The 16,772-nt window shown below is 44.9% G+C and overlaps 1 protein-coding gene across 1 annotated transcript in view; it reads right to left on the minus strand.

Moving 5' to 3' along the window:
• Window positions 1–16,772, minus strand: part of LOC131259727 (patronin) — a 51,126-nt gene that overhangs the window by 4,804 nt on the left and 29,550 nt on the right. The window contains exons 9-24 of the mRNA XM_058261301.1: window positions 12,730–12,876; window positions 12,529–12,651; window positions 10,370–10,432; window positions 9,529–10,068; window positions 9,285–9,448; window positions 7,677–7,805; window positions 7,220–7,321; window positions 6,539–6,685; window positions 4,872–6,218; window positions 4,417–4,597; window positions 3,698–4,053; window positions 3,388–3,624; window positions 3,084–3,306; window positions 2,635–2,712; window positions 1,669–1,740; window positions 658–759 (exon numbers count right to left, since the gene is read on the minus strand). Coding sequence (XP_058117284.1) covers window positions 658–759; window positions 1,669–1,740; window positions 2,635–2,712; window positions 3,084–3,306; window positions 3,388–3,624; window positions 3,698–4,053; window positions 4,417–4,597; window positions 4,872–6,218; window positions 6,539–6,685; window positions 7,220–7,321; window positions 7,677–7,805; window positions 9,285–9,448; window positions 9,529–10,068; window positions 10,370–10,432; window positions 12,529–12,651; window positions 12,730–12,876 — 4,011 coding nt within the window. The remainder of the gene's footprint in view (window positions 1–657; window positions 760–1,668; window positions 1,741–2,634; window positions 2,713–3,083; window positions 3,307–3,387; window positions 3,625–3,697; window positions 4,054–4,416; window positions 4,598–4,871; window positions 6,219–6,538; window positions 6,686–7,219; window positions 7,322–7,676; window positions 7,806–9,284; window positions 9,449–9,528; window positions 10,069–10,369; window positions 10,433–12,528; window positions 12,652–12,729; window positions 12,877–16,772) is intronic.

Below are 16,772 nucleotides of genomic sequence, written 5' to 3' on the forward strand. Positions count from 1 at the left end.
AAACAAGACCAAACGAATATGAAACATTGAAGGGTACAAGGACGACGCAATTGCAGCGAAAAGGATCAATTTATGCACGGTTTGATGCTTTATGACAAACTCACTGATAATCTAGACTAGTGTGCGGGACACAAGGAAGACGTAAAAATAAAGCGCAAATATGATTTAAAAGTTAAAAAAAATATATAAAACATATTATCCGATAAACTAAACTAAATTTAAATTTCACTGATTAACTTAACCCCGAAAACAAAAAACAATGTTTAATGTTAAAAAGAACCATTATTATTCATTACCTTTAACTTCCTATGAGAAAGGTTTAGTGTTATGAACGGTATAAAAGATAATAGGAGCTAAAGTTGTGCAAGTGGCCACTGGCCGAAAGAAAGAAAACCCTTCACAGAACTTCTTTTAGTTATTTTAATTTCTTTTAGTTATGTGCTTATAGGAAAGTAGCGGTGGAAAATCCCGTCACGTAGCGCGCAACAAACAGCATAATAACCGTAACCGTATCTGACACCATCTGAAGGCAGTTTTTTGGGGGGAGCAATAGTCCATTGATTGTTATGTTTCTATTCACTCCAACCAAGGGGGGTGTAAGGGAGGAAACGAAAGAGGAAAGAGTGTGGTGTGGTTGTTTGGCGAGGGAATTCTTACCGCATAGATTCATCAGGGAGTTCGATTTACGTCCCCGGAAATTGGCACCTTTCGCTAGCGAGATACGGGACAGTGTGCGACCTCGTTCGATCGTGGCCGGTTCTGGAAGAAGCACATGAGGACATGAGGATTGGCTGGTATGGTCAGTATGGACGGCTTCTTGAGATGGTAACGCGTAGAACTAGTTCAAGTTGAACTCTTACTATTCGTGTGGATGTTGTGTGTTTGAGGACATTATGACGACGACAATTTATAAATACAACTAATCTGGGCGGAAAAACAGGAAAAATATGCTTTCCTTGGAGCGAACTTGCAGATTATGAATGTTGTTTTCTCAAAACTACAACGACGTTTGTACGAAAATATAAAAAGCACCAATATACGGAGAACAGAATACATTCTTAATCTATTAGGAGCATGTTGTATGCTATTGCAGTATTGTGCAAGTAAATGTAAATATTACGTGTAAGCATAATCGTTCATATAACACTCCCTATTTGTATCATTCCATTTGATTCGCACTTATTACTATATAAACTTAAAAATTACGGTAAACTGTTGTGCTTAAGTAGCGTTAACGTAATAAAAATAGCAGATAAAAAAGATATATAAAGTACCCACTTTCCCCCTTGAACTGTAAAATACTCCATTGTGAGAGGGGGTGAATTTGGGTTGATAATTTTAGTTGACTATATATAGATGAAAAATCAAAGCGTAATGGCGTTAATGTGGGCATGCAATAAAATAATGTTAATTTTGTCATTTCCGATATTCTATCTAGAATTAATTAATCTGCAATAATAAAAAAGGTGTTAGACAAGGTTAGCTGCATTAACGAACGGATTAGTTATAGGAATATTAAAGATAAGTGTTTGCCACTACACTATTTGGAAGCAACTTTTGTTCAAACTACTACAATGCGGCTTCTTCGCTGGCACAGGATACTACACCAGGACAGAAGACACACACACAACAATCAGACACAGACAAAAACAGAGAGCCATCACCAACCTCTTCCAGTTTTGTATGATCCTCGGCGACCAATCGGCGTAGAGCTACTGCTAGGATACTCGTCCGGTGATTCTACAGATTGCATTATGGGCGTATATTCCAAGCGGTAGGTACATTTACGTGTAAGTACGTTATGTGCACGAAGAAGTAATCGGACCACGGTTACATTGTACAACACCGGTAGAATATGCAGCGCGACATCGACGAAGGTTGTTAATTTTAGTCGTTGTTTAAATACATTTTTGGTTTTCGGTGCATTAAGCAGAAGTGATTGGAGATAGATAAAAAGAAAATAAAAGAAAAGTATAAACATCCAGTGGTTAGAGTGGTTGTATACCAAAACCTAGAAAGGAGGATTTTAATACATGACTTCAACGAAAAGTATGATAATTATACTTTCAACAACACAACAAGCAAAGCGTACCTACTCGCACGTGGTGAACCTTTTTGAGTTGGGGTTTTTGTTAAGGTAAAACCTATTCAATGCATCACAGCATCAATGTGATTAACAATTTATAAACAAGTCCTAGGAGAACTTTAAGACTTTAACAGATTTAATTTAGAGTTAGCAATAGTTATATTGAATATTAAAAATAGATCCATTGAACGATTTTTATAATTTATAACATAAATAAATCGTAGAGCACCACCACCAAAATGTGAGCTCAAAAACATTTCCCTTATAATCGATTTCGTACGTACGATACAATTTGAACAAAATGTTTAAACACCAACAGACACACTTAATTACTGTAAAGAGACGAATGTTGATTCAGCAGCTAAAGAAGATAATTGTACACACAATTCATGACCTCTAAACAAATATTTTGCATAACACGAGCAATGCACTTCAACACAGGATTCCATATAGAGAATGAAAGAATTCATTTTCCACAGAAAACTATTAAACTAATGAGAAGATATTAATATAATGAAACAACAAAACAAAATAAAACAAAATATTACCTCTGATTGCAAGTGAATCCTGTGATCCCCGGTAGTAATCCCGGCGTATCGTGTTCGACGCACTATGCATACCGAGACCTAGTTCGGATGCCAGTCAGGTGCATCCATTCGGCGAGGGCGTCGGGGGATGATCGAATGAGGGGCACGGGATTCACATAACACACATACACACAGACATATACGCATCATTCACATTCAAGGGCGCAAACGAGTCAGTGATTCAGCATCAAAATTAGGAAACGAAAACGACACAGAAAGAAAAAAACAAAATACAAAAAAGCAAAATAATATATTGATTAAATCATATTAAAACAAACCAACGGACAAAGACGGCAATGCGCGATTAGCATAGGCCAACGGGTCATTCCCGGACCAATGAGGGTGGTCTGTATCATCATCATCCTTGACGAAACTATCAAAGACCGAACAAAAACTCACGCGCCACTTACCGGTTAGGTTTGAGTTGGAACCCTTCTTTCCCCGACTGCTGAGGCTGGACGCTTCGCTAAGATCAACCGAGCCGGACTCGACGTGGATGGTTTTCGGTCGCGGCCGGCTTAGCTTTTGCGTTCGCAGCTTTGCCACCGGCGTCGGCGTCGAGTGTTGCGTTTGATGGAGCTGCTGCTGATACTGCTGGTGTTTCAGCTGTAGTTCTCGATCGATTGTCTTTCCCTGCAAAATGCGTAATGTGCGCGTTACAAAGAGCAGGGGTTCGGCAGGTTTCGGATCAAGAGATCCATCCAGAATGTTTACTTCTCTCTCCGCTTCTTCGATGGCTTTCTTGAGCTTGTGCGCCTCGAGGATCGCTTGGCGGCGGGCAAACTGTTCCTCTTTCTTCCGGGCTCGCTCGTCCTCCTTTTCTCGCTCCTTTTCACGCCGCTGCATCGCTTCGATCTCCTTTCGGGCCTTGGCCTCTTCGGCCTGCTGTCGTCGCTGCAGAGACAGCAGCATGATTTTCTCCTTCTTTCGTTCCATCTCATCGACAGAGGTCTGAAATATAAAGAAAAATGAACGGCATAGAACAAAACGCATCATCGCATAGCATTTATCAAGTTGCTCTTACCTGATCGGTCGAAACGTCGATGACAATCTTTGCCTTCCGCTCCGTTTCACTTCCGTAGCCATCGCTGCTGTTGTTGTGACTGCTGTAGTGGCCATGGTGGTGGTTGTTGTGGTGGTTATTGTTGTTGTGGCTCAGCCCGTTATCATCGCCCATCGCCATCTGTGGCTGGTGGTGCATGGTCATGGTACCGGCGACATTCACCTTGTGTACCACCGGCTCGAAAGGCGATGCCCCACTGTGGTCAGCAATGATGCTCTTCCGCGTGTGCGCCGCGTTGTGTTCCTCGTTGAAGCTGCTCGAGAAATTGCTCGCCGTCTTGACGCTGTACGTTCCGAAATTGTTGGCATTGGTTTCTACTTTCCGGCACGCGATACGAAGGGCAACATGGAGAGAGAGAGAGAGGGAGAGTGAGAAGAGCAATGAAACGGAAATAGTTAGTACATGAGGGGTTTGAAAAGAAAGTTAATGTTTATTGACTGGCCGTGTCGGCACACCCTTGCTTGCATGCACTTCCCCAAAAATCACGGGAAGTGGGGTTCAATTGGTAAACTCCCCCTTGTGCTTTCCCGTTCCGCATGAGGTCATTTCTAAAGGTTTCTTTTTAACGCACGCGTGTGTCTTCCGCGAACAGCGATGCGAAATATGCGAGTGCATGTGCGGTGTTGAAAGTGTAACAGTCGGCATCCGAGTGTCAAAACGAGGACAAAGAGTACACATACCTCTGGCCGACGGTTTGTCGCTGATGCTGTCCCGACGTTTCTCACTCTCGGTAGACTCACCGCCAGGCGGTTTGTCCTTCTTTGGGGAGCGTTTTGTTCGCAGTGGAGGCTTTGGTCGCTTCGGTTGCTCGTTGTCGAACGAAATGTAGAATCCTTTCTCGTTCACATCCTCCTGCGGGTCCTGAAAAACAAGGCGAAAATAAATTGTAACGTCATTCGTTTCATGAGTTCAAAAGAAATCAATGATTTGTTTCAACTAAATACATGAATTTCGATAACGGAAAAAGATTAATAATGTTTGTGTGATTTAGAAAATCTGTCTTTACTATAAAAAAGATCACATTTCATAAACTACACAAATGTCATCTACTCTTCGTTATTGTTCTCAAATCATCACCGTTTGAAATAGCTTCGTTGAATTTGAAGGTGTTTGACTCTTTCCATTCCTTACTTACATGGAAACTATTCGAGTTGAGACTGGGACGCGTCGGCGAAGGTATTCTATAAGTACGATTTCCACTAGTAATGTTCAGTTTGCTCAGATGTTTGTCCAGATCCTGCACGCCTCCTCCAACGCTATTCCGATGACCGGCGCCCGGTCCCTTGCTGCTTCCGTACAACGCTTCAAGCTGCTGCTGTTGCTGCCTTAGGCTAAAACTATCATTATTTCCACCACCACTCTTCGAGGTGTTAATCTCGACGTCTCCCGTATCCTCGTCGCCGATGAAGGAAATGCTTTGCGGTGCCATATCGTCGATCGGTGGGGACAGTGGCATACTACGATTGTCACGGTAATCTCCACCTCCCAGCATCGCACCGCCACCACTCGAGGGACTGTTGCCGTTGCTGATCATCATCTGCGAGATTTGATTGCGCACCTTGCTGTGCTGCGGACTGGCAGCCGACTGTCCGAGATTGTGATGGTGCGGGTGGTGCACCTCGAACAGATTCTGGAATGACTGCTGGCTACCACCGCTGCCGCCGCTTCCGACGCGTCCCCCGCCGTAACCACTATCGCCATCACCCCCTCCACCTCCGTTTTGATGCAGCGAGAATCCTCCACTTTGGGCCGGCGATTTGTTGTACCCGCCGACGATACCACCCGCTTTGGGACCGTGATTCCACGCGTTCACGTCAACCATACTGTTGACGCTTGCACCACCGGGAATAACCGGTGAACCGCCCGGGGCAACACCGGCCGCTGCAGCTGATTGTGCCCAAGTGCGGCGCTGAGCCGGTTGCGGTGGCGTAGCGTTGTTGTCATGGAGGAAAAACTGCCCACCGTGCTGTTGCTGCTGTGGCAGCGGGGACTCCTTCAGTTCCTGTGGATGGTACGGATCCCGGTAGTGGTTCGAGTCCTGGTGATAGAACTGTTGTTGCTGCTGCTGCTGCTGATGGTGTTCCATGTTCAAGTACGGATTGGACGAGTACTGGTGACTTTCCTTGCTCATTGTACGATACGGTCCACCGCCGTTCTGCTCGCTAATCAGCTGCGGTTGACTTTGCTCACGAGCCACCGGATACACTAGATGGTGGCTGTGATGTGGATGCTGCTGCTGTTGCTGCTGGTGATGGGCCGGAGGTCCATAGTTTGGCTGCTGCGGCATGTACTGGCCCTGCTCGTTGATGTACTGCATCGTTTGTTGCTGTTGCTGCGATAGGTACGGATCGCGACTGGGTGGCCGCATGCCGTAGTTAATAGGCGACGATTGCTGTTGCGGCAGATGTGGACTAGAACCGAACAGTTGGGTGTTCATCGGGCGGTACGTCGTGGCCGGGATGCTTTGCTGTGAACCGTACTGCTACGAAGCAAGAGAAAATTAAATCAATTAGTATATACGCGAACAATTGTTTAACTAAATACTACATTCTGATTCTATCAGCGCTATGAACATCTTAATTAAATTTGAGTGCATCTTTGAAGTCGAAACAACAAATTGTTATTTAATCAATCATGCAATCATGTAAAGGATTTGGAAGTAGTAGTGATTCACACGTGTTACATAAATGTTGAATCAATTATTTTAAGCTAGAATATGACCCGAAAATCGTAGGAAAATGTATGAGAGACATGAGCTTTTTTATGGTCTGTGAGATGAGCGTAAGACAAAGCATCAATTACCTGATTGAGCAGATTGGCTATTTGTTGCGCATGCAGGAGCTGCTGTGCCTGCAGCGTTTGGGCTTGGATTTGCGACTGCTGCTGCGTGAGACGCTGTATGTCCGCCTGAATATCGTGCAAGTTGGAGTTCATTTTCGAGATGCTTTGCTGTTTGATTTTTATGTTTTTATGTGTTTCCGTATGGTAGCGAATGGTTTGCATTTGTTTTTGGTTGATGTTGTTGATGGTGACCCCCGGCGGACGGCGGTTGATTATTAGAGCGAGCGAGCGAGCAATGAAAAATGAAGCGACAGACGATGCGCAACGCCATCGATCCGAACGTCGGGGGGATTGGTTTAGGTGGTTCGAGGCGTAGGATCGATAGAGATCGGTATTAGTATGTTGCCAATCGGGAGAACCACACCAATCACGCGGGAAGGGATGATTTGCAGAGTTTTTGGTTTCGTTTACAAACCCAGAAATCAAGCGCGATTGGGAAATAGAGAAAGAGTGAAAGTAAACGAGACGAGCGATTAAAATTTAGTTTTTGGCACATACCAATAAATAGAAGAGGTTAGATCGGAGTAGATTATGCATAAGAATGATGCACAAAAGTTAGAAGTTGGACAACAAGCAAACAACCAAAACAAATAACGGAAATAACAAAAAAAAAAAAACGGGCAAATTGGAAACGTTATTTACTTGATACTGTTCCAGGTCCATGTTCTCCAGATCGGGAGTCTTCTTCGGTTCGATTATTTGTGCATTCCACTTCTGCTCATACTTGCTGTGGTCATCCAAATCCTGGTTATATGCATACCGTGTATCAACAGTTGATAAAAACACAAAAAGAACACAATTATATCAATTAGTACCCATTCATCTTCCATTCGTCAAGCACCAGCATTAATGAGTTTTCTTAGAGACATGAAAAATAAAAACAAAATAAGCACATGCAGAGTTAAAATTGAACTAAATTTAATTCGTAAGAGATTTTGATTGTAAGAGATGAGGCCTAATGCCAACGAAAAGAAGAATAAATGAATTTTGTGTCCAATCTATATTTTTAGTTTATCTTAAGAAACAAGAGTTAAAAGAGGGTTAAATAAGAAATAGAATGGAAACACCCAACGGTCAATACATATTACGCTAACAGTACCTTGAGCGAACAGGGTCGTTCCGCCTTTTCTACTACAATCTCATCCTCTACTACCGTAGCCCCGTCGTTCGATTCTTTCGAGGTGGATTCCGGCTCGCCGGTGGCGGCGACATTGCTGCCACTTTTACTCTGCCGCACCCGAACATTGAACGGGCGAACGCACGAGCAGAGTGTGGATGGGGTGGTGCCAAGGATATGTGGGTGTGGGTTGGTGATTTGTGGTGGAACGGGGTCCGGTGGTGTTTCGGTACCCAGGGTTTCAGCCGGCGCATGGTGTGACACATACATATTTACAACGAATGGAATAAGCGACGCACCATTCGCAGGTGATAAGGTACGGATGGGGGAGGATGTGGGGTTTCCGTTTTTCGACATTAAGGATAATGGTGTCCCCAACCAGCCCATACAGGATTTCCAACGGAGTTGTGACAGAACAGTGTGTAACGCCGTGCGCGTGCATCACGGCGTTGAGTTTTGGTTTCGAGTTTTTTTGTTTGAGTACGAAGGAAGGCGCAGCAAAAAGGACGAAATGAAAGAAAATAAACGTATTGGAACATGAAACATGAGTCGATAACATATAATTGCAATTGCGGCTAATAACTTTTGAGGCGGCACACACACTCTCACACTAAATGCCGTGTGCTTGGAACCGATTTTCTAGCAAAATATGCAAAACAAACTATTTTTCAAAACAAAATTAAGTGCATAGTTCTCTAGTGAAGCAACAAAGCGTTAAATTTATAAATTTTGTGGTAGAGAGAGGCACAGACCAAAGCTTTAAAAATCAAACCGAAAACATATTCAGAATGGATGTTTGATCATCGCACGAAATAATTGAGCCTGTCCGAAACTGACTTTAAATAGATGGCAAATTATTTGATAGCCGAATAGATTCAGAAAAGCATTATAGGAGCATACACATTTGACAACCAAATGGAAAGGAGAGAAAAACTGTCAATTTTATGCAGATCCTTTTGTGAAAAAAAGCGCTCGTAAAAAGACAATACAAAAAAATGAATTAAAAGCATAACGGTGAGCGAACGCTGAATAAAAGAGTGTGAATTTGAAGGCACATTATTCGGGGAAGGAAATTTCGAACGAATCGCACGACGTTTTAACTACAGCTTTCCATTCACCAGAATAAGGATAGAGAAAGAGAGAGAGAGAGAGGTATCCTTGGGAAGATATTTGTGCTGCAATGCATCACACGCGTGTGTTAACAGTGAAACTCATCCTCCTCCACCGGTGTTAAATATACTGATAAGAATACTTTGCAGCGTTAGAGTAGATTATTTTTCTAGTTAGGGACATTACTTTCTGTGCCAAACTTGGAACCGAGAAAAGAAGTTGGCAACCGAAACGTTTACTCACGAAACAACGAAAGCGATAATAACCCAGGTAAATGATAAAGGGAAAATATCGATCAATACTACATTACTATACGAGACGGTGAAATCTGAAAGGTTTTGATTAAATTCTACTAATACCAACATTCAAGTCCTCCAAAACAATTTCCAACTACTGAAATAAAATTTAGCCACACGTTCTACCACTTCCTACTACACGGCGCGTGTTCTCTCGGTTCCGGTGCGTCCCCATCACCCTCACCTTGTTAATTGCTTGTAAGAAAGCCTGTTTGCCAACCGTTTGCAGCTGCTTCGACCAGGCGGACTCGATGCGACGCTTTTCCTGCTCGATCAGGCGCCGCTTCTCTTCCAGCTTCAGCTTGATGGTGGATATTTTCGTGGCATCCTCCAGCGGCTGAGCGTCATCTAAAAAGAGGGTCGGAAATGTGCGATAAGTTTGTTTGTGCTGGGGTTTTTCAGAGAACGTGCTTGTACACGGCACCTACCAACATCATCCATCTTCTGTACGCTTATGGCTTGTTGTTGCCAGGTGGTAGTGTTGTTTGGCAGTGTGGCGAACGATGTCTTCCGGCGGGGAGTAAGTTCCACCTCCGACACGGACACAGCACCGGTTGCCATCGTCGGTGTGCCGTCTCCATCGACGAGATCTCGCTCGACCGAACCACCTGCACCACCATTACTGCCGATACTGGCCGCCCCCGTCATCATCGTGTTGGAATGTAGGGTGGTGCTGTTGTGACGTCGCAGGGTGCCACTGCCACTGCTGCTGCCCGGGGGCTTCTCCGTGTCACGATCCTGCTTCTCATTGCCCGAGTCCGTATCGTAGCCGAACTGGATGGAACCGCGCGCGTCAGCGAGTGAGGATCGCGTCGGGACGACCGGTTCGATCGACGTCAGGCTGGTGTTGGAAATTTTACGCTCCCGCTCGAACCGCCCGACCGTGTTTAGCTGATCCTGCGAGCCGCCAAAGTTTTCGATCGTCAGCTGCGAATCATCGCTGAACGAATTCCGACGTGATCTTCGTCCTGTGAGCGTGTGTGTGAAGATAACGGTAATGATATATTTGGTGTTTGAAATATTTGATGCCGGGTAGTGGACGAATGTCTTTCGTTTAACAAAGTAACTAAAAGAAACAATAAACACTTGCACTCGTAAACGTAAAGCTTTCGATAGAACTGACTTAACAAAAAAGCAAGCATGATTTACGAACGATCGTATGGTAGTGTAACGTGAAACAGGACTCAAATTTTAGAGTAGACACTTTTCCTAACAGACACACACACACATACACACGCACTAACATACACAAAACTCGGTAAGCCTTACCTGAGAAGCTGGGCTTGCGTGTCTCTTCCCAGTTGCTTGGCCGACCAGCCGGAATGCTATCACCTAGAAGCACCACGAGAAGGGTTTTGAAAACGTAAAATATGCACCGATTCAACAACTGATCTAGCCCAATCCGATTGAACAAGGCCATCGTCGTGACGTGGTAGAAACTTGTCGCGGGCACGATTCGTTACGTTCTGACGCTGTGGTCACTAGTCACCACTACTAACTCTGCCCCTCGTTTACTGCACGGTGGCTTTCTTATGGCGTTAATAATCAAGATAATATTTTTGCCCCCACTGTACAACAAGTCGTCAACACACGAACCACCCAGTGAACGGTACCGTCCCCAATTCAGTGCGGAAGATGCCATTCGACCATCCGGACAGCACTCCGTCGTTATACGTTTGCACACATCCCCTCCGCCTTTCCAGAACATGAGGTTGGTTCTTCTTCCACGGTTGCCGCTGGTTGCCGAACCATGACGACACACCGAACTAACGGGGAACTACACTACACCACAAACAGCAGTGTCCTACGCTTCGAAGGGTCTCTGCTTTACACTTCACAACAACCTTACAGCTTGATCTGTGGACAGGAATTATTGTTTTCTTTTCCTTCTCCTTCTTTTTCTCTCCTGTTCGATATCCGATCGACGACGGACTTCTTGACGGACAGCAGCCAGACACTCTCCTGTTGGGAGCAAACGGCGTCACGATTGGGTCCACTTCCGCACACCAACTAACTGGCTGGGCCTTACTGTGGGTGGTGCCAACCCGCAAAACCCATAGGTGCTGTTGTCTGCCAGTAGACTTTCCGTGCACAAACCGCACAAAAGACAGAGCCACGTACGTTTTATTAGAGTATATATTTGTGGAGGTGAACACACAGGAGGAGCCTACATTTTTCTGCCTTTTTCTTGACTTCGTTACAGTTTTCCACCGCATGAAACTTTGGTGAAATGGTTCAGTGAAGGTGAAATGGCAAGCACCGGGAAAAGGCTGGTTGATCATCCACGCCATATGCGGAGGGAGTTGTCGGAAAATTTTTAACGAATGTGTGTACCTCGACCGTGTGGTGTGTACTGGGGTAATAGTTTTATGTTTGCCCCACTCTCAGTGCAGCTAGTGGGTGGTTTTTGTTGTCTTTTTTCTCGTTCACTTCCGCCCGCGTTATTATATACTACCGTAAAACGCCGTGTGGTGCCACACTCGAAATAAAACTGAACCGAACAGTTACTGTACGGCAATTAGCGATAGGTTTGCCATCATCCACTTTCCCATTTCAGTGACCACCACACGGGACTCACCACCATGTGGTTCATGTGGAAGGAAAAATCTGGAATAGCGTTTCGTCTCCTTTTTGATGTTCTTCTGCACAAAGGTGTTATCTTCAAGCAAACTCTCCAGCAATCCGGGTGAGTCTTTTACAAGTTTGTAACGTTTACAACACCTCGTAATTATCAAATTGATTGACTTAACTCCGGTGTGATTTGTGCCTGCCACAAAATTTGTCGATCAAGTTTCTTATCAACGTTTCTTGGGTTGATGCCGGGTTCGAAAACGAAACTTTTATGCTCTGATCCTTTCCAGCAAGAGAAATCTTCAACACACCTTTGACACGGGTGCCATAAAGGAAAGCGAAATAAAGGGAGGTGTGTATGTCATGGCCAATGTCATTCTGTTGTGTATTCGAAGCTTAAATGACGAACGGAAAAATAATGATGCGCGTTCCGGTGCCATCGGTGAAGAGCTGTGAAGCTGCTGACGTCCGCGAGTGCGTTGTTGATGAGTTTTTCAATAAATAATGGAACACACCATTTGCTTCGATCGATGTCTTGGAAGCTTCCGGATGTCTTTCTTTGCACAGGAGGGAAAGTGTAGGTTTGCCGTTTTGGTGATTTGTTTGCAAATTCTATCTCTATGCTTTATCACTGTGATCTCTAGGGTAGTGATGGAATTATGAATGCTAAAACATATCACGCCTTTGGTTCAACACAACGAAACTATAAAACTGTACATTTCGAACACTAAGATGTGCCGAAAGTGCAAAATTGAAAACGCATTACAAAAACTAGAAACTAAATTAAACTAAACTAATTCGGTATAAACGTTAAAACGACTGAAACGACCAGCAAACAAAAACGGCCTAATACGAACCTCGTTCTTCCGCCTTGGAATCATTGTTGGTCTTTTCCTTGGCTTGCCTTATCCTGGCCGGTACCAGTGGTTCTTGCATCGACGACAGCGTTGGCACTCCTTTGCTTCGGTGTACAACGAATCCTGCAAGTAGACAACACAAAAGGAGAACTGATTAGACAACGGTTCAAAACGCTTTGCGCACGAACGGACGGTCATTACCTTCCTCCGGATCCGCTTGGTACGGTGATGATGATTGCTGCTGCAGCTGCTGCTGCTGGTACAGCTGATGCGGCTGATGTTGCTCCGGCACTTCCCGGCTCGCGATATGCTGCTTCCTGAGTGTGCTGGCCGAGGGCGACCGATTGACTGTCGGTTGGAGGAGTGGGTTGAGAAGGGGGGGAAGTGGAGAGAAAGATGGTTTGCGTTAGTTGCTTCAATTATCACACACTCGCGTAAGCAGCTCTGCCACGCCCGGACGAGAGGTGTATATCTCCGCAGATAAAAGAAAATTAGAATCAAGAGAAACGATAAGACGGAGGGGGGGTAAACATAAATAAAACACAAGCCGTATAGTGTCCGTTACAAAAATAAGATAAAACAAATGAAAAAGTAAACAAAACGAAACGAAACTTAACTACCAAACAAACCATTTCACAATTCGCACTCACAAACAAACAAACCAACAAACAAATGGGAATGATGGTAAAATGGACGGATTTGCTCGTTGCAAATAATGAATTAATCAAGCACGTAATGTAGCGCATCAGCTAGAAGGAGAAAAGTGTGAAGCTAGATAATAACGATTGCATCCTATGGCATGCATAACTAAGAAGAAGGCGGTAATGTGACAATAATACTATCTGCCATTGTTGCGCGGGATGCAAAGGGGTGCAGAGTTTATAGTTGCACAATTGTTTCTCATCGCGCACATTTTGTTTAATTATAATTTAAAACTAGACACAACAAAAGGAGCAGGTGATTATAAATCTTGGTTTGATGGCGACAACAATCGCACTTGAACAGCACATTTCTAGGTGGCATCGTGAGAAACACGATCTCAATGGTCGATTGTGCACCATAACCGCAAGAAAACTTCTTACCGTTTGGGGTAAAATCCGTTCCATCGGCATTTAAACTGATTGCTATCATTAATCATCTTCAATTTCCGAGAGTCCAGAGCAAACACCGGTGCGTTTGGTTAACTCGAATCTCGTGCATCATCAGACCGATAGGCAAATCAGCACGTGGTCTAAATTCAACGGAAGTACCCGCGATCGAAAACACCCGAACCACTCGAAAAAGTTTCACCTCCGAACCGTTCTGGAGCGAAGAAGGAGCAATAATGGGCGCGCACGGCCATCGAAAGTGAAATGAAACAAACGCACCAAAAACCATAAACCATGCGTGCGTTGTTTTGTTCGTTGGTTTAGGTTTTTGTAGTCCAGTTTTCTCGTCCGGGGTACCATTGGGGGTTTTTTTTCCTCTTTCTTTTTCCGATGATTATGCCCCACTTCCGGTAACGCTGCGGAGAAGAGAATCTAAATGATCCGGAGCACCACCTTTCCTTCCATACTGAACAGCACCACTCGGCTGTAAGCGGTATCTTTTCGGGGTTTCGGGTGGAAAAACAAAAAACAAAACAGCTGATTAAGTTCCCGATGGGCGATCGATCGTTCGCATAGGGAAAGGGAAAGGAACGTGCGCAAGAAGCACATGCGAGCATGCGCATAATGGGGCAAATAAGAGCGGCGATCATTTTCATATTACGAGAGCCCACTTTTCGAATTAGGCGCGAATTTCGAAACCATAATTGGGAAGCGCCGGCGGGAAGTGAAGTGGGGTGTAGTAGAGTGTAGTGTTGTGTGCCTGGTGCGTAAACGTAGCATTAGGCGTACGACGTAAAAGGCTTCGTGTGCCGGTCCAGGAACGCTGTTTGTTTTCCCTGACTTGTACGAGAAGGTATGATTAAAGGCATAACACATTTGTTGCATTTATACGATGCAAATCTTGTGACGTAACGTTTATGGGAGGCGGTGTTCGGACAAGAAATGATGTATAAACAAAATACAGGATTGGTGACTGCCGATGCAAGTGCAACATTGCAATTTACCGTTTTTTTACGGCACGACCTTCCCTTTGTGGGACTTAAGTCCCCAGGACACCTGTTCGTTATACCGGGTTAGTGCCAGGCTGAAGAGGCAAAAACTATTCAAGTGAACCTGTAAGTTCCATAAATTCCGCACATGGTTGTCACAACAGACTACCGCATTGATTCAGATCGTTGTTCGTTCTTGCTCAGTAAGAAGTCCCGAGAGGTAATTTGCTTTGGCATCGATCGTTGGCCAGTTCAATTGTACACTCTTTCCTTCACAGAAACCGGAAGCCCATGTTTGGACGATGCAAATTGGTTCACGATGGCGCAGACTAGGCTGCCTGTTTTTGGCCAGATGCTGACGCAATTTCGATTATGTTCACCCCAGGGCACCAGTTCCCGTTAGCTTCTTCCACATACACGCATACGATGGCAACAACTAGTCACCCACCCGCCCCAGACGCTGAATATGGGCATTAACTCTGCGGGAGACCTGTTAGCGACACGATCGAAAATGACCCCGGAACGCAAAAGGCCTGCCCAACAACCTGCTGCTCGAAAACACTCTGCGATGCTGTCACCGAGTGCTTGGGAAGCTGCGGCCTGGCCTGCGTATCGAATTGTGCGGTTGGTTTGAAAGTCAATTGGGGGTGAATTTGTCTTGGAATTCCCATGCATTCCTCGGATTCGTTTTCCTTCGGCCGAGAACCGGATTTTGTTTTAGCCCAACCAATCTAAAGGGCCGAGTTGTACGTAGGTAAAACCTAACTAAGTGCGTTGGTTTTCCTTTTTGTTTCATTCGACACAACAATTGCATTCCAGCGCTGACCGCAACCGGGATAGCCTTTTCCCGCTACAAAGCCTCCACCTTAATTGTCGACAATCTCCGTCGTTTATGAAATTGCCCGCGGGGGTTACTGTCGTCTCCTCCACCGAGGTACGGCTGGACCCCGGAAATGTCGCCCCCGAATTATTTGTCTCACTTTTCGCATCTGATTGTGATTTGGTGAAAAGTAAGTTTCTCCGGTCATTTCGCACTGTTCTTGTTGCATTTTTCACCTGACGTGCCAAGGTTGATAAAAAGAACAATAAATCTCGCACCCGAGAGCCACGAAAATCACGGCCTCCTTTCTGTTTGCAGCGAACTGCGTCGGCATTTTGCAGTGCTGGATGCTGCCATTTCGGGGTGCCAAGAAACAAATGGCATGTCGTCGTACGACGCACAACGAAACCATTCCTCCCTACCGCTCCCCCCGGTCGTGGCGTTTCTCTTCTTCAACACAAACCAACCGAAATTTTCATATTTGTAGCGTGTAGCGTGGAAAATTTCTGCGCAATTCAGGGCACCACGGCTCGACACGGACTAACCACCGCGGGCCGGCGCGGCGAGCTGTGGCGGTATGGAGGGTGAAGGTGGTTGTGGTGCTCGGAGCGGTACACTTGCGCACTCCGTAAGTGATCGGAGCGAAAAAGAAGCAAATGGCTTCGGTTGGTGAGAAAATTGTGGCTGGAGACAAACGCTTTCCAGCCAACCACACGTAGTACCGGGGGAGCCGTGATGCGGATGAGGGATGTGGGATTGGGAGAGAAACGAGGGGTCAAATGAATTTCGACCAAAATTTGCCACGCCGGATGTGATACATTTCCAGCCCCAGCGCACGGGGCTGGGAAGAAAACGTAAAATGGGATCAAGATTATGGTGAACGACAAGCTGAAGCTACAGTTGTTTCCAAAGCGGATGGAAGCGGAAGTGATTCGTGCCATCGGATGGCTTTCAAGCGAAGCAGAAGCATACAAGAACCAAAGTATTCGACATTCCTCAAAGTCGAAATCGATCGATCTGCAAAACAAATCCTCAATGTAGTCTCTTTAGTTGAGCTTCGATCAAAGCAAAGGCATTCATATAAATATTATAATAAAAATATAAAACGAACAATGTACATGATTTGGGTAAATGGAACTGATGGTGAGCGTTAAATACATTGAATAAATTTCTACCGATACAAATCATTAAGCACTCTATATCTTATTTTGCGATATGATATGGATCTCTTGAATATCAAAAAATCCTATACGTTCACTGAAAACCAGGGCTTGAGAAGAAAAACATATAGGTGTGTCTCAAAATACAATCTTAACGGACAGCATATCAATCTTAAAGCAACAATGA

This window comes from Anopheles coustani, chromosome 3 (assembly GCF_943734705.1).
Source record: "Anopheles coustani chromosome 3, idAnoCousDA_361_x.2, whole genome shotgun sequence".
Classification (NCBI taxonomy): domain Eukaryota; kingdom Metazoa; phylum Arthropoda; class Insecta; order Diptera; family Culicidae; genus Anopheles; species Anopheles coustani.